The sequence below is a fragment of the Schistocerca cancellata genome, chromosome 5, assembly GCF_023864275.1.
Source record: "Schistocerca cancellata isolate TAMUIC-IGC-003103 chromosome 5, iqSchCanc2.1, whole genome shotgun sequence".
NCBI lineage: Eukaryota > Metazoa > Arthropoda > Insecta > Orthoptera > Acrididae > Schistocerca > Schistocerca cancellata.
In genome coordinates this window covers 828,060,131-828,088,087 of record NC_064630.1, presented here as the reverse complement: position 1 = coordinate 828,088,087, position 27,957 = coordinate 828,060,131, and the positions used below count along the sequence as shown (strand labels likewise).

The window sequence follows — 27,957 nt, the reverse complement described above, 5'->3', positions numbered from 1 at the left end:
ACAGGATCTATACGGAGTCCACGGATACTTTGGTGGTAAAATGGATCTCTAAGAGATTCACTTGCTACTTTAATAATACAGGTAACAGGTACAAACTTACCTGCCTGCTGCAAAAGCAAATGCACCAGGCCATAAATTTGAACGAACAAAGGCAATGGCTGTATCTTTAACAATTTGAGATCCTATTCGAACACTCCAAGCAGGCATAGTTTCTAATGCTGCATCCTCTGAAAGGGGTGTGAACATTGGAGGTCCTACTTCTGGTTCTACTTCTTCCTCTTCTTCTTCTTCCTCTGCTTCTTCCTGAAAGTAATTAATATAAGTTCACAAATATATAAAAAAATTTCTCGCTAACATAAATGAGTTAAACAGAACTTGTCATAAAATGACCACATCAAGAGGACAATGATGTATATAATTTTCATTTGATTATCTTGATCTCACAGCTTTTTGAATAGAATTAACAGTTTCAGCTATGCAACAGCCTTCTTCAGACTCTACAATTCTTTTACTTCTATTGTAGAGTATGAATATGGCTAACGTAAGGCCAAAACCAGTAATTACATTAAAAAAGATGTGCAACTGAGAGAATTAAATAAAAATTATAGATGAATGAAACCTATGACGATTACAGATTTATGCATAGTCCATCACTCAATGTCGATTAAACCCTGTAAAGCAACCAAACTGCAGGGATGTTGATTGTACATTTTTCCCATGATTACAAATAATCCCAGACATTTTCTCTTCAAATAAGATTGTGTGATTTAATACAGAAGTTGATGTGCAATAGAGCTCCTGAATGTTCTTCAAATCTGGACATATGTGTGCAATCCTGTGGACATTGCAGTTGTCAGATTAGATTAGATTAGATTAGATTTACTTTCATTCCGATTGATCCATAGTGAGGAGGTCCTCCAGGATGTAGAACATGTCAGAAAAACAACAATACATGACAAATATTTACAACTCAAAAAAATAAGCTAATGTACCATTCCACAAGTCCCAAGTGGCATGGTCATCATTTTTTAATGAATGCTGTATGAAAGAATCATTTTACAAATACTAATGCATTGAATTTAAAATAAAAAATTTTGAAATGTCTGCTTGTGTCTGTGTATGTGTGGATGGATATGTGTGTGTGTGCGAGTGTATACCTGTCCTTTTTTCCCCCTAAGGTAAGTCTTTCCGCTCCCGGGATTGGAATGACTCCTTACCCTCTCCCTTAAAACCCATATCCTTTTGTCTTTCCTTCTCCTTCCCTCTTTCCTGACGAGGCAACCGTTGGTTGCGAAAGCTTGGATTTTGTGTGTATGTTTGTGTTTGTCTGTGTGTCTGTCGACCTGCCAGCACTTTCATTTGGTAAGTCACATCATCTTTGTTTTTAAATATATTTTTCCTTCGTGGAATGTTTCCTTCTATTATAACCGTATATATATATATATATATGGTTATAATAGAAGGAAACATTCCACGAAGGAAAAATATATCTAAAAACAAAGATGATGTGACTTACCAAATGAAAGTGCTGGCAGGTCGACAGACACACAAAGGAACACAAACATACACACAAAATTCAAGCTTTCGCAACAAACTGTTGCCTCATTATATGTAAATATGTCTGCTTGTGTCTGTATATGTGTGGATGGATATGTGTGTGTGTGCGAGTGTATACCCGTCCTTTTTTCCCCCTAAGGTACGTCTTTCCGCTCCCGGGACTGGAATGACTCCTTACCTTCTCCCTTAAAACCCACATCCTTTCGTCTTTCCCTCTCCTTCCCTCTTTCCTGATGAGGCAACAGTTTGTTGCACACAAACAAACACAAACATCACACGAAATTCAAGCTTTCGCAATAAACTGTTGCTTCATCGGGAAAGAGGAAAGGAGAGGGAAAGACGAAAGGATGTGGGTGGCTTCCCTCTGACAACCATGCCTCCATCCTTGCTACCCTCCCTATTTTCCTTTCCCTGTTGCTTCATAACCTGGGTTATTGTGACTGTGTAAATCACAGCTCACCTGAAACCGATTTTTATTGTCACCAACAAAAACTATTAAGAAGTGAATATATTGAGCAGAGGGCATATAAATTCAGGTTCTACCACTGTGATACTTAAAACTAACATCATTCTTTCCCATTTTTCACCAGTCTCATAAGCATCTTGTGCACCTCCTTTCACACTACATCGCAGTAGATGATGTATTTGTTTCTCTTTTCCACAGAGATCCAGGAGACTCACATTGCCTTTGCTGAGTTCTACACGTTTCTACCTCTCATATTTTGCCATCTTCTTTCTCTTTCTTAACTACTATAGAAATACCTTACCTCCAGAAATACTGATTTTTCTTACCTTGCATCAAAATGATCTTTTCTTAGACTTCCAAAAATTTTGTGCACCTTGAATACATTTCCACTATCACTACTTATTAGGAACAAATAGATTAAACATACAACCTCATCCTCTGACTTTTGCTTTGGATTCCACCATTTCGTCCGGCCTTGCTTCAATATGTGCCTTCCGTGATGGACCCAGAAGGACATGCTTGGATCGAGAAGATCTCTTAAAGGCACTGGCTCAAAAGCTGCATTTGGAACAGGGATCCTTTCCTCTAAAATTCACAAAAATTATGGTTACTTGGGTCAGCTGATCGTTAAATGACTTTAATTAAAACTAATCATTGCTTTTCAATCACAAACATTATAGTCAACAATCAATTTTAGCAATCTATTGTAGAAGGTGTCACAAATTCAGCTAAGTTAAAATTTGTGATTAATTTACATATATAGGCTTGTAATGTGGCAGAGTAGGATAATACTTAAAGCACTGGTACTAAGCAATGCAAACTCAACTCAAGATTATGAAACTGTATCAACAGGTTATGTACAGGACTGCATGTTGAAGACAGTGATTAATTTCATATATTTGTCTGATTTCTGTTTCATACTAATTTCAGTCACAAATTCAGTATTATTATGTAAAATAGTCGACTGTAAAATACGCTTTCCACTTTCAGTATGTATCATGTCTTGTTGAGATGTGATTTCCTACATCAAAAGCCATTTATACTGTAAAACAATTTATACACAGAACTCAGGCTCCAACTGTCATACTTCACACATATGGAGCACTAAGTTATGTATGTAGCTTGCAGAATATCATTAGTAACTTTCCTGATCATTCTGTTGTAATAGGGGGTGACTTCAAATTGTCAGGTATAGATTGTGAGTGTTATGCCATCAAAACTGGTGCCAGAGACAGGGACTCATGTGGCATTGCTCTAGATGTCTTGTCCAAAAATTACCTTGAGCAGATAGCTCGAGAATCAACTCATGAGGGTAACACCTTAGACCTTCTGGCAACAAACAGAACTGAACTTATTGAAGGTTTTAAGGGAGGGGAAAGATCCACTATGGTTTAGTAGCCATTTTAGAAAGCACTATATAAACAAAAGGCACTTCATCTCAGATACAAGAGAAGTAAAAACCTAGGTGACAAACAAAACCTGAATGAAGTGAAAATGAGAGTAAGGAGAGCAATGATAGAAGCATTCAATTTTTTCGAAAGTAAGATTTTTTCAACCGGCCCGAGTAAAAGGCCTAAGAGATTTTGGTCATATGTAAAATCAGTAAGTGGGTCAAAACCATCTATTTATTCTCTCAGTGACCACAATGGCACCAAAGCAGAAGATAACAGAGACGTTGTCTCACCATGGGAGATCGTAACACTGTCCCTCCTTTCAAACGTCGTACCAACATCAAAATGGCAGATATTCTATAAAAATTATGTGAAAGAACTTGCTCCCTTTCTATCAGTAATTTATCATAGATTTCTTGAGAAATGAAAGGTACCTAATGACTGGAAAAAAGTGCAGAGCATTCCCATTTTTAAGAAAGGCTATAAGACAGATACACACAATTATAAACCTATATCGTAGACATAAATCTGTTGTAGAATTATGGAACATGTTTTATGCTCAAGAATTATGACGTTTTTGGAAAATGAACATCTCTACTACAAAAATCAACATGGATTTTGCAAACAGAGATCCTGCAAAACTCAGCTTGCTCTGTTCCTCCATGGGACCCACAGGGCTGTGGACAACAGCGCTCAGGCCGACATCACATTCCTTGATTTCAGTGAGGCATCTGAAACCATCCCGCATTGCAGTTTAATGAAAAGAATATGAGCTTACGGAGTATTGGAGCAGATTTGTGACTGGATTCAAGACTTTCTTGCAGACAGAGCTCAACACATTGCTCTTAACAGTACAAAATTGATAGATGTAGAGGTAATATCCGGAGTACCACAGGGAAGCGTGACAGGACCGTTGCTATTTACAATATATATACAAGCAATCTAGTAGAAAGCATCAGATGCTCTTTAAGGCTATTCACAGATGATGCAGTTGTCTATACCAAAGCAGCAGTGCCAGAAGATAATAAGAATTTGCAGAACGACCTGCAGAGAATTGATGAATGGTGCAGGCTCTGGTAGTTGACCCTGAGCGTAAATAAATGTAACATACTTTTCTATTTCACATCTTGAATTGTAAAGTGTAGAGGCAGGCAGTCTGTAGGACAGTTGTCATTCCTTCTGAACAATGAGCTATACAGGTCATTAAGGCATCAGCATCCATTGTTGAATGTCAACAGGGTACCAAGTTGCATGTCTAGGTTCCTGTCTGCTTTTATAGTTTACTTCTTCAGTTAGGATGGGTAGGATGTTTGCGTGCTGTATATAGACACTGAAGGAGTTGCCTCAATTTGTGGTCACTGGAATGTGTTTTTGGCTATGATCAGCTGTCTTCAGGTTGCTGACTTGAGGTGTGCCAGTGACAGAATATCTGGTTCATTCCACAGGATACCTCAGGTGTTGCTTGTCTCACCCATGGGCTTTGCTGCTGAGGCACCTCCTAATGTACCTGACACAGTGGATCTGACCTCACAACATGGTGCAGTTGATAACATGTCCGTATTACTCGAGGTGGAGGGCCAATATGGAGACTCCTTGCCTGGCTTCACCTGTTAGCTCTGTGAGTGAACAGGCAGCATCTAAGAAGGCACATGGGGGCAGGGGTTTGCTATTTATCGAGAGCTCCAATGTTAGATGTGTTATGGAGCCCCTCAGGAAAATAGCATTTAGGGCCACAAAGAAAGCCAGTGTGCACTCACTATCAATACTGTAGGGCCTCATCTGAGATGTAGAGGTGTCTTGTGGAAGTAGTGAAGGATGCTGGACTTGCATAGGGAGTGCATGCAGAGTATGCAGTTTGCAGCAAGAGTCCTTTGCTTTGGAGCTGAGTGGAGGTATTAACTAAAGCTTCATTGACTCTGTGATAGCTGTGGCTGCAGATTTTTGGGCCTGCATTCTTGGGTGGGGAATTGTAAGATTTCTCCTGAAATATCAGGGATGACATAAAGGAAGCAGTTACTCTGGTAGAAAAGTGCTGATGAAGCCCATATGGATTAGGCAGTAGTTTGAGATACTCTATTGAATACTCACCAGACAACAAGCAGATAGCAAAATCACTCACCGTTTGGACTAAAGACAATTTCACTGTCAAAATTTTATTAGTAAAGTGTCAAATTATTCATAACAAAGTCTCATAATTTACCACCCAACTGTAAATTGCTCTAAAATTGGGTTTTTGTGTAATTCAGGGAATTTAGTGTGTGAGGTATCTTTTGAGTTTGCTGTAAATTGGTATTGCTGAAATTCCTATAATTGTTTAATGCATTGTTAATAATAAAATTAGGTATTTGGACCCTAAAGAAAAGTCTTTTCTGATACAAACATTTTCATCTTCTAGTACCTAAGCACTTCCAGTTCTTTGCTACCAGCACCATTTCATCGGTAGTAGAGCCTGGTTGTGGGTGTGGGGTGTACTGTGTTTCCAGAAAGGACATTTAACATTAAAATTGTAGCCTTACCATTCCTTTTTCCCCCTTTTCTCTGTTTCTGTCTTCAGTTGTGGAAACCACAGGTGTACTGAGGATCAGGCATTTTACAGAAGGAACAGCTACCACAGTAATTAAAGATTCATGGCCAGGCAATGGAAGGCAGTGTTAATGAATTGGCGCAGTGTCTCGTTGCACTCTCAACTCACCACTGCAACTGAGCCTCACTACTGTCAGTAAGGTAGGTTGGGCCATACTTGTTCGTAATGAGTTTCTCACCAGTCTGTTGAACAATACTGACTTGCTTCAGGGTTCTAGTCCTTTTTACTCTCCTTTATTGCAAGTGCTGGCTCATCTCAACCATCTGAATAGAACAGTCCAGGATTTACATAGGATTTTCTCAGATGCTAAGCAAAGGGCAGAGATCGGAGTAATGCAATAAAATGTTTAGGAACTTCAATGCGGAGTTGATCTTTTGCTAAGGGTAGAAGCTGCGGATGAGGAGACATGGCCAGACAGTACTCAAGGGTCTGGGAATATTTCATGGAGTGGTGATGCTATGAAGATATTACGCATTTTACTCATTTACTTAATCCTATAGTGGTTATTATGCAAGGGGATATAAAACTATCAATGGGGACGAGTGAACAAGTGATAGAATTTTTGTATTTGTCAGTTAAAGTTGCACTGCCCTTTATATTCCCTATCTTGTCATTTCTCGATTCATTTACCAGCTAACCAGTGATAGGCTGGCTAGTATGATCAATTACATTAATCGAGAAGGGGGCAGCTTGGGTGTTTTGTGCAACCAGATTGTTAACCAAACTTTGTAAGATAGATTGAGGAATGAGTTATTCAACAATCATTATTCCAGGGCACAAGATCAACATAAAAATTTCATGAATTATGTTGACAACATTAGGTGCACTCAATTAGCATTGTATGTCGGGTTCAGTGAGTATCAGATTGTTGTCAATATAACAGAGGGTATGCAGCCAGTAGATTGTCCGTGGGTGGTTTTGCTAATAGACCAAGTACCTTTAGTGACCTAGATCAGGTTGCGCGAGATATAAGAGAGTATTAATTTTGCTGATCAAAAAAGAAAGGCCACTAACCAGCAAGGCAATGCTTATCCTCAGCATCATGGAAAGAGAAGAGGACCTCAGTGGGTTGGCAGAAATTGTTTTAGGTGTAAAAAACCAGGACATTTTGCTGGAAATATCTGGAGGGAGATGGGGAACGTGGTGGCAAGTGACAGTGTTGGAGACGGGTTTGGGAGAGGTGCGGAGGCTGGCTGCCAGTGGGGTGCAATTAAGTTACGAGGAGCCAGTGAGTCCTCCGTTCCATTTATTTGTGCCACCATCAACCATTAACCGATCTGTGGATTGCTGGATTCTGACAGAGGTATTTCTCTGATTAATTACACTTCATATTCTGAGAATAAGCATATTTGTCAGTTTACAAGTCTGAAGTCACTGAAAAAACTAATTCTTGCTGTTAATGGCCAATCATTGCCCTTGTTAGGGGAGGTGTGAGTTTGTTTTTGAGAGTTCAGGAATTTTTATGGCCTGCTAAACTCCTTGTTTCTGAACAACTGTCTGTTTATTTACTGTTGGTAGTGATTTCATACACTGAACAGGTTGTGTTTTGGACTATTCAGGGAATAAGTTCATCAAGTTTTGTGCAACTGAGAGGTTTCAATTATGAATGCCATGTTGAATGTTATGCAGTCAATCATGTGAATTCTGGGGAAATTTGATGTCAGACATTTGGGGCAGAATGAAACACAGCAGTTACTAGAGTTGTCAGACGAATTTCTGGATGTTTCAACTGACTGGTTAGGGGCAACACACAGAATAAAGTATTGAATCCAACTCACTGATCAGATTTTGGTGTGATGCTTCTCACCACCCGAGATGCGAGAGTTGAGGAGAATTGTTGAAAAGTTGCTCTTGGAAGGTGAGATTAGACCATTTACTTCTCCATATATCTCAACCATGTTTTTAGTCCCCAAGGCCAGTGGCAAAGAGTATAGGCCCATTGTCAACTACAGAATTTTAAATGAGAAGGTGGTCTTAGGGTCAGTTCTCTTGCACAACCTTCCAAAGGGCTTCACTTGGTTTACAGGAGCATTAATACTTCACTGTTTTGGACATGAAGTAGGCTTAGCATCAAATACATCTAGCTGAAGAGTCAAAACCAGTGACAGCTTTCTGCATTGAATGGAACTTGTATGAGTTCATCAGAGTTCCTTTCAGGGTACTGACTGGTGCAGCAGTCTTATCACATTTTCTGGATAACATTTTTGGGGAGCTGACATTTTATTGTGTTTATAATTACATGGATGATGTGGTTATTTACAGCAAGACCTTTGACTGAATGCCTTCAACATCTTAAGCAGGTGTTAACCTATTTCAGGGAGGCAGGTTTAACAGTCAAACCTGCTAGGCTGTTCTGAGGTATATTTTTTAGGTCACCTGGTTTCTGCCAATGGTGTCATAATTGACCAAGGCCACACTAAGACTATTTATAGTTTTTGGCTGCCTTTCAGCCACCTCAGGATCAGAAGGGAATTGCCCAGGTTGTCAGCATGATGAAGCTTTTTGGAAGTTTGTGTCGTATTTTGCCCAATTAGCCACTCCCTTGAACTTAATGTGTTGTAAGGGAGAACCACTCAAGTGATCTCATAGCCAACAGTCTGCCTTTGACCCTTTGAAGTAAGAGCTTGGCAATGCCCCCTTGTTAGCGATACCTGATATTCAGTGTCAGTTTATCCTCCAGATGGATGCTTTCAATTGCAGAGTGGCTCCAGCTTTGTCACGGAATCTGATGTGGACCATAGGTCAGTCACCTATGACTTGAGGGCTCTGTTGGCAACAAAGGTTAAATACTCCATGCCTGAACTAGAGGATTTCATGATGCTATTTGGTTTGGAGGAGTTTAAGTTTCATTTGAATACCATCATTTCCCACTGGAAACTGACAATCAGCTGCTATGCCAGGTATTGGCAAGGCTCTGGAAGACTGGTAGTATAGCCCCATGGGCAGTCTGGGTTTCAGCTTTCTGGTTTGTCATGAAGCATGTAATGGGTCCTGACTATCGGTTGGCAGATGCATAGGGCCCAATATTTGGTGACCCTCAGGAGCCACCTGAGACAGTGCAGTCCGATGAGGATTACCATGTCTGTCCAGCTGTACTCACAGAGATTCCCACACTGTTCAGAAACTTGGAGAAGCAGCAGGAATGGGCTTTGACGATCAATGATGCTACACAGCAGCTCCTTGGTGGGAAGGAGGTAGCTCAGTATCAGATTAACAAGGGAATTCTATGTTATAGAAGCCACTATGATGGAAAGTTAGGTATTTTCACAATACTGTATGTGGTGGCCATTTGGGGACCTTTAAGACCATTAAGGAACACCTGACGTGGCCATTTCTGCATTCTAATGTTAGGAAATTGGTCCAGCGGTGCCACAAATTTTGTTCACTGAAGCCTAATATCAATGTTTCTCAAGGCTTGCTGGACTCTGGAAGAGATGCCAATGGATAATTGTTCAGAGACTACTTAGGACTGCTTACACATATGAAGAGTGGCAATAAACATATATTATGTGTGGTGGATGCATTCACCTGCTTCATCTGGTTGGTCCCAAGAAGGGAAATGGCAGTGGCTCTAATGATTCAGCATCCCAGCTATATATTTACCTACTTTGGTCCCCCAAAGGCATTGGTCAGCAATAATGCTCTGACTTTCACATCTAGGGAATTCAGAAAATTGTGTTTTGGTAATGCCATATCACATATTACCACCATTCCATACTATCCCCAGTTGTCTTTTGTGGAGTGTGTTAATTGCAGTCTCAAATCCACACTAGGTAGCCACTCTCAGGCTAGCTGGGATGAGTCCATAAGCTGGCTTAACTTACACTGTTAAGTTAATGCTGGCATACGCAGTATATAACCCAATTTCCAATCTTTGGACGATCAGTGACCTCTTACCACAGAAAATCAATGCTAAGACTGTTAGAAAGAACTGGAGCAAGGCAGTTAACAACATCAGGCTCACATACAGGTGAGAGCTTGCAGACACAACTGCGGTAGTGTTTGCAAGCTAGTCTATATTAAAAATATTTGTGCTCATAGCACGGGCACCAATAGAGATGTTGCAAAACTATTGCCTAGTTTTGGTGGTCTCTGTAAGATTCTGAAGATGCCCACCCTATTAAGTCTCTTGGTAGAGAATGTAGCCATCAGTAAAAAACAATATGGTCCTTACTACAATATTAGAGAAGAAAAGTTGCTACTCACCATATAGTGGAGATGCTGAGTCACGATAGCCACAACAAAAAGATTCACACAAATATATATTTTGGCCATTAAGGCCTTTGTCAACAATAGACACACACACACACACACACACACACACACACACACACACACACACACACATCTGCAATCTCAAGCAATTGAAACCACACTGTGAGCAGCAGCAGCAGTGCGTGATGGGAGTGGTGACTGGGTGGGGATAAGGAGGAGGCTGGTGTGGGTAGAGAGAGGGATAGTATGGTGGTCATGGTGGACAGTGAAGTGTTGCAGTTTAGACTGAGAGCAGAAGAGAAAAGGAGGAGTGGGGATAAGCAGCAGAAAGGAGAGAAATGAAAAGAAATTAAAAGACTGGGTGTGGCAGTGAAATGATGACTGTATACTGCTGGAATGGGAACAGGGAGGGGGTTGGATGGGTGAGGACAGTGACTAACAAAGGTTGAGGCCAGGGGGGTTACAGGAATGTAGGATGTATTGCAGGGAAAGTTCCCACCTGCGCAATTCAGAAAAGCTGCTGTTGGCGGGAAGGATCCATGTGGCATAGGCTGTGAAACAGTCATTGAAATGAGGGATACCGTGTTTGGCATGTGTCTTCAGCAACAGGGTGGTCCAGTTGTTTCTTGGCCACAGTTTGTTGGTGGCCATTCATGCAGACAGACAGCTTGTTGGTTGTCATGCCTACATAGAATGCAGCACAGTGGTTGCAGCTTAGCTTGTAAATCATGGATTTCACAGGTAGCCCTGCCTTTGAAGGGATAGCCAATGTTGACCAGACTAGAGTAGGTGGTGGTACGAGGATGTATGGTACAGGTCTTGCATTTAGTGTATTACAGGGGTATGAGCCATGAGTTAAGGGACTGGGAGCAGGGGTTGTGTGAGGATGGACGAGTATATTGCATAGGTTCAGTGGACAGTGGAATACTACTACAGGAGGGGTGGGAAGGATTGTGGGCAGGACATTCCTCATTTCAGGGCAAAACGAGGGGTAATCAAAACCCTGGCAAAGAATGTAATTCAGTTGCACCAGTCCTGGATGGTATTGAGTTACGAGGCTTCAGTGAGACCCTCAGTATATTCCGAGAGGGACTGCTCAGCACTGCAGATGTGACGACCATGGGTGGCTAGGCTGTACGGAAGGGACATCTTGGTATGGAATGGGTGGCAGCTGTTGAAGTGGAGGTATTGCTAGTTGTTTGTAGGTTTGATATGGATGGAGGTACTGATGTAGCCATCTCTGAGGCGGAGGTCAACATCTAGGAAGGTGGCTTGTTGGGTTGAGTAGGACCAGGTGAAACAAATGGGGGAGACGTTGTAAAGGCTCTTGAGGACCCTCGATCCAGGTAGCAAAGATGTCATCAATGAATCTGAAACAGATGAGGGGTTTAGGATTCTGGGTGTTTAGGAAGGATTCCTCAAGATGGCCCATGAATAGGTTGGTATAGGATGGTGCCAAGCAGGTTTCCATACCCGTACCCCGGATTTGTTTGTAGATAATGCCTTCAAAGGAGAATTAATTGTTGGTGAGGATATAGTTGGTGATGGTGAATAGGATGGAGATTGTTGGTTTGGAATCCATTGGGCATTTGGAAAGGTAGTGTTCAATAGCAGTAAGGCCATGGGCATTAGAAATATTAGTGTACAGGGAGGTGGCATCATAGTGACGAGCAGGGCACTGTGTGGTAAAGGGACAGGAACTGTGGAGAGTCGATGGAGCAAATGGTTGGTATCTTTTATATAGGAGGGTAGGTTCCGGGTAATAGTTTTAAGGTGTTGGTCTATGAGAGCAGAGATTCTCTTATTGGGAGCACAGTAAACGGCCACAATGGGGCATCCTGGGTGGTTGGGTTTATGGACTTCAGGAAGCATTTAGAAGGTAGGCATGCAGGGAGTGGTAGGGGTAAGTAGAGAGATGGACTCTGGGGAGAGGTTCTGGAATGGGCCTAAGGATTGGAGCAGTGCTGGAATACTGGAATGGGGTCACTGTGGCAAGGTTTGTAGGTGGAAGTATCTGACAGCTGATGGAGTTCAAAATAACAATTGCGGAGCCTTTTTCTGCAGGTAGGATTATATGGTCAGGATCAGTTTTTAGATGGTGGACTGCAGTTCTTTCTGTGGATGTAAGGTTAGTTTGCATGTTGAGGGATTTGGGGAATGATGGTGAGGCAAGGTTCGAAATTAAGAAATTCTGGAAAGTTAACAGGAGGTGGTTTTGGGGCAGTGGGGGTGGATCACGGTTCTATAGAGGAGTGAGCTGCGTTAGGCAAGGTTCAGTATTGGTATCTGGTTGAGGCTGATTGGTCAGGTTGATGGAGAAAAAGTGTTTCCACTGTAGAGACCAGGAGAAGGAGAGAAGGTCTTTAACAAGTCCTGCATGATTGAATTTGGGAGTGGGGCAAAAGGCGAGGCCTTTGGAAAGGGTGGATATTTCTGTGGGACTAAGGCTTCTGGAGGAAAGGTTCACAACTGTGTTGCAGGTCTGTTTAGGTTCTGGGTTCTATGTGGTAGTGGGAGGGAGTTTTGGAGGGTAGGGTAAGTGTAGCATATCTGCAAGACAGGGTTTGTTAGCTATGAGGGGACATGAGGGAGGTTCAGAGGTTGTTGTAGAGGTGGTGGACAGTGGTACTCCAAGGCAGAAGTAGGAAGTGAGCAGGATGGAGAGCTTTTTGAGGTGGCGTTGTGCATGTTGCTCAAGTTCCTGCAGGGCAGGAGTTTCAATGTGTGTTATGGGTTCCAGGAATTTGGGATTATATAGCAGGAGAATATTGTGGTTGGAGAGAAGGTACTGCAAGGAGGGTTGGTCTTGATTGAAATGGTTTTGCAGGACTATGTTGGTGAGGGCTAGGGATTGGTGGAATCTGAATGGGTGGAGGTCATTGAGGAAGGAGGGGCGGCAACCAGAGATGAATAATTTGATGGTAAAGCCATTATGGGGGATTTCATGAACCAAGCAACAACGCAGGAACAGTATGTGGGACTGGGATCTGGATAGGGATAAGGAAAATGTTCTGTACTGATGCAGATGGAAGGAGCAAGGATCCATGGTGGTGCAAAAAATACAAAAAATTACGTATAAAAGTAGAATTACGTCCAAAAAATTACACAAAAATACATTCAAATACGTGTGAAAAATCATGAAAACGATGAAATGGATGCTAAAGGGAAAAAAACGAGATGAAATCTGAGTAAGACGATGATAACAGATGGTGAAAACTCACTAAAATTTGCGAGAAGTCACAAAGTCACAAGGATCAAAGAAAGTAGAGAATAACACACACACACACACACACACACACACACACACACACACACACACACACACACAAACACACACGGTAACACACACAAATGCAGGGAGAGTGATCAGTTTGAAAGTTTAGAATTCATTACATTGACGGGAGTGATGTGGGACATAAGATGCTGTACCAACAATCAGCATGGTCTTGAGGCCATCTGTTCTGCATGGCCGAGATGGTTGATACAGTGTGGCTCATAAGTAGAGCATGCAGTGCGGTTTGTAAGGTGACAAGAGAAACACAGGAAAGAAGAGAATGAATGACAGACATTGAGTATCGTGATGCAAAGGAAAAAAATAACAAAGGAAAACAGCACATGGTTAGGATCGAAGAAAAACTGTCAGGCAAAAATCAAACAATGGAAAATCCAAGATGTAATCTAACAATATTAGAGAAGGATAGCAGACATGCTGAGTTGCAATAGGCACAACAAAAAGATTCACATAATCATAGCTTGCAGCCATTAAGGCCTTTGTCAACAGTAGACACACATACACAAAAGCACGAACACACTCTCACGCAAACGCAACTTGCAAACACGTCTGCAGTCTCAGGCAACTAAAACCACACTATAGCAGCAGCACCAGTGCATGATAGGAGTGGTGACTGGGTGGGGGTAAGGAGGAGGCTGGGGTGGGGAGGGGGTGGGATAGTATGGTGGGAATGGCGGTCTATTATTAGTCAGCTGAAGGTGGGCCCCTAGGGGGATGAGTGCAGGGACAGTCCTCTCCCCTAGGGTTGAGTTTTAGGAAGAGAGGTCTGAACCATGCACATCCTCAATATATCAAAGTACTTGGTATCTTTTTTGCCACAGGCCTTGTGACCTCTGGTGTGAGGTAGCACGCGTGAGCCCTGCCGAGTGGGCCTAAGGTACCTCTAGATTGGTTGAGGAGAGTGTAGTACAAGACAGTTTCTTGAAGAGCTGTGCCCTGTTGGGAAGGTGTGGCTGCAAGTCACTAACACCTTCTGGGACGGGACCTTGTCCATAGTGTAATCCAGGTCACGGAGCTTTGTTGATAAAGGCATTGGCAGTACTGCTAGGTCGCTTTCCTTGCTCATGTGGTCAGTTTCCTGCACTAACACTGGCAGGATAGGGTGGTACAAACATGAGGACATGTCTCGTGAGCACCACATTCAGTGTTGCAGAGTTGATTGTAACACACGATGCAAGTGTCCTATGATAAGACAGGTTTTTGATCATGGCTACATTCATGGATTTGAATTCAGCCTGTGGTTATGGAGCAACAGTGGATGTGAACCCCATGTGTTAAGCCTAAATCTTGATTATTAATGAGTGAGAGTGTAATGTCTTTTTGGGGCAAGAACTGATTCCTTTTAACTGTACTAAGTGAACCCACTGTGGCATTTAGTTTAGTTTGGATCAAGTACACAGAGTTCAAAGACTCTTTCCTCTTAGGCTACTGATTGGAAAGTTAAGACATGGCACAGGACTGGGTGTTGAAGTGTTTGCAAGTGAAATTTTGAGCCTATAAAGCACTGGCGACAGATCACTTGATGTTGAATCATTATTGCCTATTATATGCACTGTTCAGTTAAGAGGGTGTCATTACTTGATTGTAATTTATATGTGTATTGGTGTTTGCCCACTGTTCTCATGATACATAATTACTTGACCCAAACTAATTGTTAGGTTTCTATTTGCATTAGTTGTGTTCTTGTCAACTGTTAATGAACCTTTTCCTTCATTTTTGGTTCTTATGTGCTTGTATAATTCAAATGGTTCAGAGTGAATGATATCTAGTTTTATATATTGGGTTATATTTCTTAGGTGTTTGCGTGTGGAAATTCTTACAATTGCTTAAAGCATTGTTAATAATAAAATTAGGTATTTTGACATTTTTTTTAAAAAATAAAAAAAATCTTTTCTGGTACAAATATTAATTCATCTTCTAGCACTTAGATGCTTCCAGCCCTTTGATAGCTGCCCCATTTCACTATCCTAAGCATCATTTCACCTTATGGCAGTGTACGTACTTATGTGATTATGATGGTATTTATACTTTTTCTTTTGCTCACTGACAGGAAGTCAGAATTTGAGATATTAACGCAACTCCTGGATTTAAATACTGTCTTTTGTGCATATTATAACTGTCATTTCATGTAATTTTTTAGTTTCCTTGTTGTCTGTCAGCACTGTTTTCAACACTGTTACACCAGTTTGTTAGTGAGTGTAACCTTGACAGAAGTTCAAGAGAGAAAGTATCTTCAATGGTTTTTGAAAGTAATTTTATGCCAAGTTTTTATGTAGTTATTTACTTGAATAACTTTTTTGTGTGTTTAATTTCAGCTCTTGCCAAAGGCCTTGCCGCTGGGGTAACACCGGTTCCCGTCAGATCACTGAACTTAAGTGCTGTCAGGCTGGGCTAGCATTTGGATGGGTGACCATGTAAGCACCTGTAAATCACACTGACTACTGTCAAAAGACTGAAAGCTGTTCTACGTGGTTGCATTTGGTGAACTGATGAGACTGTGAACCAGAAATATCAGAAGTATCTCAAGTGCTATCCTCTGCTCTGCAGAAATTACAAGGTCTGCCACCTATCATCCACATGACTGTGAGTAAAGGGACCCTGTAAAGAGAGGTACCCAGCAGGGAGAACTCAGGGTATTACAACGAACCCAGTAACAGATAAGTCTGAGATGTTGTCTTCTAGTGACACTAAAACTGAAACAGTAAAACAAATTTCACAAATAGGGAAGCCAGCTGTGACCTGTGCCAGGAAGAGGTAAGTGCAATCATTGGCATTTCAAATGTACATTTGTTCATTCATTCATAGACACTTTATGTTCTGTCAATCTTATCACGAAGGGAAGACATCAGGGATGTGGGACAAATCAAGTTATTTGTTAACAGACAAAGTAGTCATTGTTGTCTACTTCTGTAAAGTATACTGAAGACAAATTATGGATAGCACTAACTGATAATTATAGTAATTACTTCTAGATTCTTTACATATTTAAATTAGAATACTGTAGTGATTCAAGAATTTCAGTGTAAATTCTAGAACCACTCAGCCTTCTACCGTCTTGAACACACAATACTCTAGATACGAGTGCAGGATGGTAAAATCCTACCGGTCAAACGGCACGGACAAGTACTTGTCGGGCAATCCACAAGTGTTTCAGAGGAAGAACCATGGAGTTTTTATACCACTCTGTGCTTATTGTGCTATTTTATGTGCAACAAGAACAGTTGAGAATAGGTACTATTGTGGACTCTTGGCTCAGCTTTGTTAGAGGCAAGACGTATTTTCAGACTTTTTTTTCTGTAAGTCATGGTGTCCAAGCAGACTTTCTTTTGAATGTAAAACAAACTGTTTCTAATGTATGACTGTATGAGAGACATGTTGGAAGTCACATAATTTTTGAAAGTGAGAATTTGTTTATGTGCTTGAATGTCAAATACATCACTGATTGATGAAAAGTAAAGTTTACATGGTTACTTATTTCATGAGCAGAAAGAGGCTTGGAAGTTCGAGTACCTAGCATTATTTGATGGAGAAGTCAAGAGAGTTTCCTGCAGCCAGCTATCCTGTAAAGAAGAGTGGTTGCAAACCCCAAGAAAGTCATCTCATAAAGAAGTGTGAAGTTTGTATGTCTACTTTCAGACTTTAAGTCCTCAAAACATTAGAACGTGACAACCGTGGCAGGACTGAAAAAACAGGAATTTTCAGTCAAAAATGAGTAAAGAAACTGCTGTGTGTTGCCATAGCAACCAAACATAATAAGACAAGGAAATTACTCCGAGACATTGGAATATGTTTAAGTATCCAATGGAGCAAAATTTAAAGGGAAAGACTGTGAAGAAACGAAAAACTCACAATGATAAAAATAGTAAAGAATACTTCGACATATTTGTCTAAGAAGAAGTGCACATAGAACACTTTAACCAAGAAGATCCAGTGCGACGAGTATACAGCTCTCACATACATCGCGGGGACGCAGATGTGGAAACCATCCTACATCCGACGCTGCCGGCACCAGCTGCTGTTTGCTGGTGCTGACCTGCCACCACATCTGCTCACCTGCACTACAAGAATTCTACGTCAGGTGAGCGTGAAACAAAACTTCATTACTTTAGTACGAAGTGGTACAAAATACTGTTGAGTGAACTTTTATTTGTGTAATTATCATATTTTAAGTTAGTTTTAAATGATTATGGGAGCTGAAGCATTTAAAAGTATGGAAAATTTACAACAAGTTGGAGAAACGTAAGACCCAGCTATGGCTATGAGAGGTAGCAAAGAAACACCTGACTTGGCTGAGTTGATAAATTTAATCAAAGCTCAAAGTGCTAGACTTAGTATATTCTCAGTTAAATATTCAAACGACAAATTTGCCAAGGTTGACTCTCAGCACAAAGAATTTAGTAATCTGTGCGAAGGCATGGGCACTTTGAAGACTGAGTTTGACGCTATAAGTACTAAGTAGACAATTTAAAAGTAGATCTAAAAAATGAGTTGACAAACTCTTTGACTACTCATATAAATCATATGTTTACTGACCTTAGTCAGAAACAGAATGATACCTTTCAGGATTTGTCAAAAAGGTTAGAACTTAACATTGAGAACAAATGTAATAATGTAGAATCCCAACTTATTGAAAAGTTAGGCTCTTTTGAAAATGTGTACAATATTAAGTATAATGATGTAAGACATGGGTTGTATATTTTGCAAGAGAGTGTAGGTAAGCAGAATGAGTTAATGCCAATCATTCAATCACAAATTACAGGTGTCAGTACATGAGTTGACAATGTAGAAAGGAATTTCTAAGATAAAATAGCTAACACTGATATTATAAATGCAATTAGTTTGGAGGAACAATTTGGGGAAATTATAGATAGAAAAGTTACCGAGAGAATAACATCCAGGAACTTATCACCTATTCCTTCTTCCAAATTTAATGGTACCAGGAAGGGTATAGAAGACCTGTGGAGAGAATTTAAGCTTATTCAAGATAAAGTAGAAAAAAGGGAAACTTCACCTAATGTGGTATTAACTAATGAAGCTGTGACTTATTTACAAAGGGGAGCTAATTCAGGGTTATATAGACAGTTTCCTAAATTTAAGCCGGACGGAGATGTACATCTGACCCTTTTCTTATAAAGGTTCAACCAAGAATTACCAAAAAATTGAAAATATTGTAAGAAGATCGAATTTGCTGTGGGGTACCTTCTAGGGGAATCTTCAGAATTGGGTAGAGTAAATATTGCGAATTTTTCCTCATGGGAGGACTTTCAAAAGAAATTTAAAGAAAATTACTGGTCTGCCAGTGCACAAGAAAATTTAATATAAGATCCATTGGACCCAGGTGGAGTCATCTATCCCCCAGGCATGTTAACATTCTGAGTTAATGGGTGAGGTGATGATCATCGGATTCCGAGTTGTTTTCGGTGTTTCTTCCAAAATAGTTTTCTTGCACCAAATTCCTTTAAAACCTAAAACTAGCCTACAATCTTATTGCTTAAAAACCAGATATGACCAAAAAATAGAGAACAACTTAAGAGAATCACAGAAATAAAGTGATATCTAAACAAAATAAACTGAATAGAGTATTATATTTGTGGAAAATATAATAAGATGTGACTAGCCGAACAATTATTATACTGTAGTGTATAGATTTCTATTTTGTATAGAGTATTTTATATCTTTTATGAGATGTGATATAGATAGGAAAGTTTGTATACATTTTGAAAGGGGTGGGTATTGTAGCTAAAAGCATGATTTACAAGAACAAATAAATCATGACTAGACAAAACACACATCACACCTTTCAAATGATGTTCACAAACAAGTGTGCCTGATTCTTCTTCATTTGCTGTTTCCATAGGGGGGGACAAGTTGGTCCTATAGGAGACGATTTAACACCGGCATCTCTCTCAAGTACCTGAGAGGTAGGGATCCTGGGGAAGGGCAGTGGGAATGGTTTCCTGTCTTTGGGGCTATCTTCTTTCTCTTCTTTGATCCTAGCAACCACTTCTATGCAAACATTAAATTATATAAGACAAAGCCTGTCATGATGTGAGAACCGCCGGGAAAAGCTGTGTATGTAGGGAATTATGCGCACGTATATGCGGCGTTATGACAGTCCTACATCGAGTATATATAAGGAGAGATGTCCATACATAATGAACAACTATAAAATTGTAATCAGTAATGGATAAATAAGAAAAAGGTATGGGCAATGTCAGTGCACTAAAAACTCTGATGAATTGAAGGATAGTGGGATGTAACTAGAATATATAGACATAATATCTATTAAAAGTATAGAAGTTGATAAGTAGAGGAGGACTCTAAGGAGTGAATGATATATTAAAGAATGAATGCAAAGTTTAAGATAGATTTATATCTTTACCAGAAGATACTTAATAAGGGTATACATAGAAATGTATACTAGGGTAATGAACCATGAGGCCTACTCAGAAAGGATAAGGGGGGTGTACCTGGCATCACTAAGTATAAAGGGCAGAAGTGTCTACATGGAGATAGGATGACCTGTGGCCTAAAAAATGAAGATGTTTTGTAAGGGGCATTCCTACCAAAATGGAAAGAGGAAGTGCTCTCACAAGGCCAACCCACAAGCAAGGAATACGAGCTGATCCAAGGAGAAGGGGACCATATCGTGACAAAAGTCACAAATTTTATAGGAATTATTCTGGAAAGTGTAAATTCTATGAACAACTAGCATTATTATGTTTCATGGAAGTAAATGAGTGTCAAAAGAACACTTTCATTTCACCCACAGTTCCTCCAAGCTACAACAAATGAAAATAGTACATACTAGGAGAAAAGTAGTATAAAAAGATAAAAATAGAAAATAGATTACTCATGTGTCATAAACACCTAAAGTTTCCGATTGAAAAAGAAAATAAAGAAAAGAGAAAAAGTCCTCACAATTCCTAAATATTAGTAAAGCTGACTGAAACCACGAGTAAATGCTCATATTTTAATAACAAAGTAAAATAAGAAAAGAACAGAGAAACAATAAGAGAAAGATTGTTGTTATGGAAAGGAGAGATCTGTATATAAACCTATGTAATATATATATATATATATATAATAGAGGGAAACATTCCACGTGGGAAAAAAATATTTAAAAAGAAAGATGATGAGACTTACCAAACAAAAGCGCTGGCAGGTCGATAGACACACAAACAAACACAAACATACACACAAAATTCTAGCTTTCGCAACCAACGGTTGCCTCGTCAGGAAAGAGGGAAGGAGAAGGAAAGACAAAAGGATTCCAATCCCGCTCCCGGGATTGGAATGACTCCTTACCCTCTCCCTTAAAACCCATATCCTTTTGTCTTTCCTTCTCCTTCCCTCTTTCCTGACGAGGCAACCGTTGGTTGCGAAAGCTAGAATTTTGTGTGTATGTTTGTGTTTGTTTGTGTGTCTATCGACCTGCCAGCGCTTTTGTTTGGTAAGTCTCATCATCTTTCTTTATATATATATATATATATATTTTGTTTGTGTGTCTATCGACCTGCCAGCGCTTTTGTTTGGTAAGTCTCATCATCTTTCTTTTTAAATATATTTTCCCACGTGGAATGTTTCCCTCTATTATATATATATATATATATATATATATAATTGTTAAGATATGAAATGTTATTATGAATGATATTACTTGCATAATGATTATGTATAAAATATCACATGTTTGATCTGAGGGTGGGGGGGGAGATATGTAGTGATTCGAAAATTTCTGTGTAAATTCTAGAACCACTCAGCCTTCTACTGTCTCGAACACATGATATTCAAGATATGAGTGTGGGATGGTAAAATTCTACCAACTGCACGTCACTTGTTTGTGTGTGCAGGTTTAAAATCAGTCGCGGGAAGAAAGTAGACGTGGATGTCGAACGGCACCGACAAGTACTTGTTAGGCAATCCACAGATGTTTTAGACGAAGAACCATGGAGTTCTTATACCGCTCTGTGCTTATTGTGTCACTGACTACTGTTATGTGCAACACGAACAGTTGAGAATAGGTACTATTGGGGACTCTTGCCTCAGCATTGTTAGAGGCAAGACATACTTTCAGACTCTTTTTCTGAAAGTCATGGTGTCTAGGCAGACTTTCTTTTGAATGTAAAACAAATTGTTTCTAACGTACAACTGTATGATAGACTTGCTGGAAGTTACATAATTTGTTGAAAGTGAGAATTTGTTTATGTGTTTGAAAGTCAAATACATTGTTGATTGACAAAAAGTAAAGTTTATATACCTACTTAACTCATGAGTAGAAAGAGGCTTGGAAGTTCCTGTAACTAGCATTATTCAATGGAGAAAAAGTCAAGAGAGTTTCCAGCAGCCAACTATTCTGTAAAGAAGAATGGCTGCAAACCCCAAGTAAGTCATCTCGTAAAAAAGTGTGAATTTTGTATGTCTACTTTCACACTTAAGTCATCAAAATGTTAGAATACTTTGAAAGAAGCCACTGCTCCACTTCCTATGCTGCTCAGATGATGTTTTCACCAGATATTTCAAACAAAGCACTTACACTCCTGGAAATTGAAATAAGAACACCGTGAATTCATTGTCCCAGGAAGGGGAAACTTTATTGACACATTCCTGGGGTCAGATACATCACATGATCACACTGACAGAACCACAGGCACATAGACACAGGCAACAGAGCATGCGCAATGTCGGCACTAGTACAGTGTATATCCACCTTTCGCAGCAACGCAGGCTGCTATTCTTCCATGGAGACGATCGTAGAGATGCTGGATGTAGTCCTGTGGAACGGCTTGCCATGCCATTTCCACCTGGCGCCTCAGTTGGACCAGCGTTCGTGCTGGACGTGCAGACCGCGTGAGACGACGCTTCATCCAGTCCCAAACATACTCAATGGGGGACAGATCCGGAGATCTTGCTGGCCAGGGTAGTTGACTTACACCTTCTAGAGCACGTTGGGTGGCACGGGATACATGCGGACGTGCATTGTCCTGTTGGAACAGCAAGTTCCCTTGCTGGTCTAGGAATGGTAGAACGATGGGTTCGATGACGGTTTGGATGTACCGTGCACTATTCAGTGTCCCCTCGACGATCACCAGTGGTGTACGGCCAGTGTAGGAGACCGCTCCACACACCATGATGCCGGGTGTTGGCCCTGTGTGCCTCGGTCGTATGCAGTCCTGATTGTGGCGCTCACCTGCACGGCGCCAAATACGCATACGACCATCATTGGCACCAAGGCAGAAGCGACTCTCATCGCTGAAGACGACACGTCTCCATTCGTCCCTCCATTCACGCCTGTCGCGACACCACTGGAGGCGGGCTGCACGATGTTGGGGCGTGAGCAGAAGACGGCCTAACGGTGTGCGGGACCGTAGCCCAGCTTCATGGAGACGGTTGCGAATGGTCCTCGCCGATACCCCAGGAGCAACAGTGTCCCTAATTTGCTGGGAAGTGGCGGTGCGGTCCCCTACGGCACTGCGTAGGATCCTACGGTCTTGGCGTGCATCCGTGCGTCGCTGCGGTCCGGTCCCAGGGCGACGGGCACGTGCACCTTCCGCCGACCACTGGCAACAACATCGATGTACTGTGGAGACCTCACGCCCCACGTGTTGAGCAATTCGGCGGTACGTCCACCCGGCCTCCTGCATGCCCACTATACGCCCTCGCTCAAAGTCCGTCAACTGCACATACGGTTCACGTCCACGCTGTCGCGGCATGCTACCAGTGTTAAAGACTGCGATGGAGCTCCGTATGCCACAGCAAACTGGCTGACACTGACGGCGGCGGTGCACAAATGCTGCGCAGCTAGCGCCATTCTACGGCCAACACCGCGGTTCCTGGTGTGTCCGCTGTACCGTGCGTGTGATCATTGCTTGTACAGCCCTCTCGCAGTGTCCGGAGCAAGTATGGTGGGTCTGACACACTGGTGTCAATGTGTTCTTTTTTCCATTTCCAGGAGTGTATGTAACTTACATAGACCATTAATGGTTGTCTGTATACTAGCAAAGCCAGGATCTACGTAATACAAATATTGGGAGTTTGACAGAATTTATACTCTAGAGGTCAATTAGTCTGATAAAAGTGTAGAAGGCATGACTAAAGAATTATTATTTTATATATTTTTGGAGTAAAGGAGACCACAAAGCAAAAAGCAAAGACATTGAGTCATCAACAGGCACACACAATAAAGAAATAAAGTAACTCCTTTCCCAAGCTACATGACAGATACAGGCAGCAAACACACACACACACACACACACACACACACACACACACACACACACACACACGTGCGCGCGCGCTGCCACTACGTGGCTCCGGCTGGATGCACAATGCCAGTGTTGCTGTTTGGTAGATGGACTAGGTTGGGATGGGAGTTGTGTTAGGTGACATGGGCAGAGGAAGAGAGAGACAAGAGGCAGGCTCCATTATGTACACCTTATCATATCAAGTGCACAACCAATAATACCTCCACTTTGACTGCTGTCACCCATTCTAAGTCAAAATGTCTCTTGCTCAGAGCCTCACCACCTGTGGATGGCCTATCTGCATGGGAAAGCAGGCATTAACTGCACCATTGCCGGTCCCAAGCCTGGGATGGGGAAGGAGTAACAGCTTCATAAAAAAACTGGGTCCATCTGGCTCCTGATGGTAGCACCCAGTTAGGGCCCCTACATAGGGTTACAGGTGAAGCCCAGCCAACGGTCTCGAAGGTGAAGAGGAACGTCACTTCCCAATGGCAGAGAGACTGGAAGAACCATTGAAACATATCAGGTAGTGGCTGTACTCCATGTTAGGAGCACCTACCAAAGGCATCCCCATGTCAGGGGCGGCCTGAACTCATCTTCTGGGGCTAACAACCTCAGTCACATAACTGGACAGATACGAGCCATCCCAACAAAAACTATTTTTAGCTCACGGAATGGATCGCACTATTGAATCGAGATTACCCCAGGGGGATAATCCCCACTGACTGAGGTCGACGCAAGCAGACATTTGGATTCTGAGGGACCTGCCAAAAAGTGCATAAGGGAAGAGCTGGAGCTCCCAAGAACCTCAAAAAAGATAAAAACTAAAAAGACTTTCAGAATTGGAACCATGAATGTACAGACAAAGATTAAGAGTGGTAAACTTAAACAGGTATTAGATGAGATGAAAGAGAGAAGCAGTGAAATGCTAGTGATGCAAGAAACAAGACACAGTGACGAAGATATAGTGGAGTCAGAAGGCTTCATAATACTGAAAAGGAAATCAGGAGTTAGGAGAGTGGGAAAGGAAAGACATGCACCTACATGCTTTGGTACAGGGTTCACAGTAGACAAGAGATACGAGGATGGCATAACTGAAATAAAGAGCTGGTCAGAAAGGATATTAACACTGACATTTCAAGCAGGGAGCAAAGAGTATACAATAGTAAATGGACATGCACCTACAAATGACAAGAACAGGAAAGACAAGAAAGTTGCAGACAGTTTCTGGAAGGAGCTAGATGATACCTTGAAAAACATACCATATGGACATGTAAAGATACTCATAGGAGATCATAATGCACCGATTGGAAGAGGGAAACAATGTAAAGAAGTAGTGGGTGAGTACCCTGCATAACAGCAGACAAACAAAAATGGAGAAAGACTAATTGAACAAAATGAGACTGATGACAACACACTTCAGGGCCAAACCGAGTAAGAAAAAGACATGGGCAAACCCATGCACCTGCCTCAGGGAATTATAAATTGACCACATAGCAATCAGCTGGACAAACACTACAGAGATCATGAACACAAAGTTAAGGAAGAACACAAGAATAGAATTGGATCATTATCTTACAGAGGTTAAGTGCCTTTGGATTCCAGACAGGGACAGACTGGCACAGATGAATATAAGAACCAGAAACATGAAGACAGACAGAAACAAATTAAGACACAGTTGATCCAGATATGAGGAAGGAATTGAATCATTCAATGAACAGGGTGATATGAAGGGAAATATGGCGACAAAGGCTGAAATATGGGGAAAGGAAGAAAAGAAATGGAAGCACTGGTGGTGAAACAAGGAATGTGAGGAAGCAGTAGAGACTCACAGGAAAGCCTGGAGAGACTGGAGCAGCAAGAAGGACCCAGAAAAATGGGAAGTTTTCTTAGGAGCAAGAAAGGAAGTGGCCCGAACAATAAGATGAGCAAGAAAACAGAAGATGAAGTGGGAACTGGATGAGATTGAGGCCAACTTCAGGAAAAAACAACAGCAGACACTTTCTCAGGAAATTCAAAAAGAGTCTGATCGGATACAAGGGTAGAGAAGTTTATAAGAGTACTTTTTAATGACCTGCTGAACTGTGAACCACTTGAAGATGAGCTGGAACTGGGGACAGACACACCAAAAAGAAAAGACATTGAGTCATCAACAGGCACACACAATAAAGAAAGAAAGTAACTCCTTTCCCAAGCTACATGACAGATACAGGCAGGAAACACACACACACACACACACACACACACACACACACACACACTGCCCCTACATGGTGCCAGCTGCATGCACAATGCCCTCCAACCACGGATGAAGTTGCATGTGCCATGAGTGATGTAAAGAATAATAAGTCAACTGGAGAAGATGGTATAGCAGCTGAGATGACAAAGTGGGGAGGCAACAAAGCAATAGACAACTTGACCAACAAAATCCACCAGATCTGGAGAACAAAGAAGTTGAAAGAAGGCTGGAAGAATGGAATTGTAGTACCTATACGTAAGAAGGGGGACAAGAGAGATGCAAGCAACTACAGAGGAATATCGCTACTAGAGGTCAGATACAAGGTGTTGCCAAAAATATTGCTCAAGAGAGTAGAAGAACAGGTAGAAAGTACCACTGGTGACTACCAAGAGGGATTCTGGGAGGGAATAGTATGTATAGAACAGATATTTATCCTGAAGCAACTGATAGAACATAGGGCCTTAAAAAACAAAAAGTCAGTAATAACCTGTGTGGACCTCACAAAGGCATATGACTCCATCGACAGACAGAATCTTGTTGGGATCCTGAAGAACAGAGGACTAGAGGAAACTACACAAGAACTGATAATTCTGACAGACACAAAAGCAAGGGTGAGATTCAGAGGAGCACTATCAGAAGAATTTGAGATCAAGACTGGTGTTAAACAGGGAGATGGATTGTCACCATTGTTGTTCAATATACCACTGGACAAAGTTATCCAGAGTGGAGAGCAATAAACGAGGAAATGGGATTACCAAAGACCCATGTGGAGGACAAAAAGGAAAACAGGGCTCAAGTGGACTGCCTAGCCTTCGCAGATGACATAGCAATAGTAAGTAAGACAGAAGAAGAAGCAATAGTAAGTAAGAGAGAAGAAGACGCAAAGACACTGTATTATTCGAGAATTTCAGCATATATTCTAGAAACACTCAGCCTTCTACTATCTCGAACATACAATGTTTTATATATAAGTGTGAGAGAGCATCTCTACTGCGCATCACCTGTCTGCGTGTGCAGGTCTGAAGTTTGTCGTGAGAAGACTGTAGACACGGCAGTCGAATGGCACCAACAAGTACTTGTCGGTCGGTTCTTGGAAATCGTAATGAAAGCACACGGCAGAACCGAGGAACTTCTGTGTTATTCTGTGCTGTTTTGTAACTGTGACTATTGTTAGTGACAAAAGAACAATTGAGTGCAAAAAGATTTTTAGTAACAGACTTGCTAGAGGCAAGATATGTTCATGATTTCTGTGGTTGTTAAACCAACTATGTTGTAAATGTATCTTAAGTGTGTCTGATGTGAGACGATATCAGTGACTTACAAGATGTCGAATATTTATGTGAGAAATGATAATTTTGTTCTTTATGGAAGTGGTTGGGAAGGGAGTGAGACAGGGTTGTAGCCTATTCCCGATGTTATTCAATCTGTATATTGAACAAGCAGTAAAGGAAACAAAAGAAAAATTTGGAGTAGGAATTAAAATCCATGGAGAAGAAATAAAAACTTTGAGGTTCGCCGATGACATTGTAATTCTGTCAGAGACAGCAAACGGCTTGGAAGAGCAATTGAACAGAATGGACAGCGTCTTGAAAGGAGGGTATAAGATGAACATCAACAAAAGCAAAACGAGGATAATGGAATGTAGTCGAATTAAGTTGGGTAATGCTGAGGGAATTAGATTAGGAAATGAGACACTTAAAGTAGTAAAGGAGTTTTGCTGTTTCGGGAGAAATATAACTGATGATGGTCGAAGTAGAGAGGATATAAAATGTAGACTGGTAATGGCAAGGAAATTGTTTCTGAAGAAGATAAATTTGTTAACATTGAGTATAGATTTAAGTGTCAGGAAGTCGTTTCTGAAAGTATTTGTATGGAGTTTAGCCATGTAGTGGAACATGGGCAATAGATAGTTTAGACAAGAAGAGAATAGAAGCTTTTGAAATGTGGTGGTACAGAAGAATGCTGAAGA

At 41.2% G+C, this 27,957-nt stretch overlaps 1 protein-coding gene across 1 annotated transcript in view; it reads right to left on the bottom strand.

The window, feature by feature from the left end:
* Positions 1 to 27,957, bottom strand: part of LOC126188824 (radial spoke head protein 6 homolog A) — a 254,633-nt gene that overhangs the window by 47,085 nt on the left and 179,591 nt on the right. Inside the window, exons 8-9 of the mRNA XM_049930436.1 lie at positions 2,451 to 2,608; positions 101 to 303 (exon numbers count right to left, since the gene is read on the bottom strand). Of these exons, the coding sequence (XP_049786393.1) occupies positions 101 to 303; positions 2,451 to 2,608 (361 nt within the window). The remainder of the gene's footprint in view (positions 1 to 100; positions 304 to 2,450; positions 2,609 to 27,957) is intronic.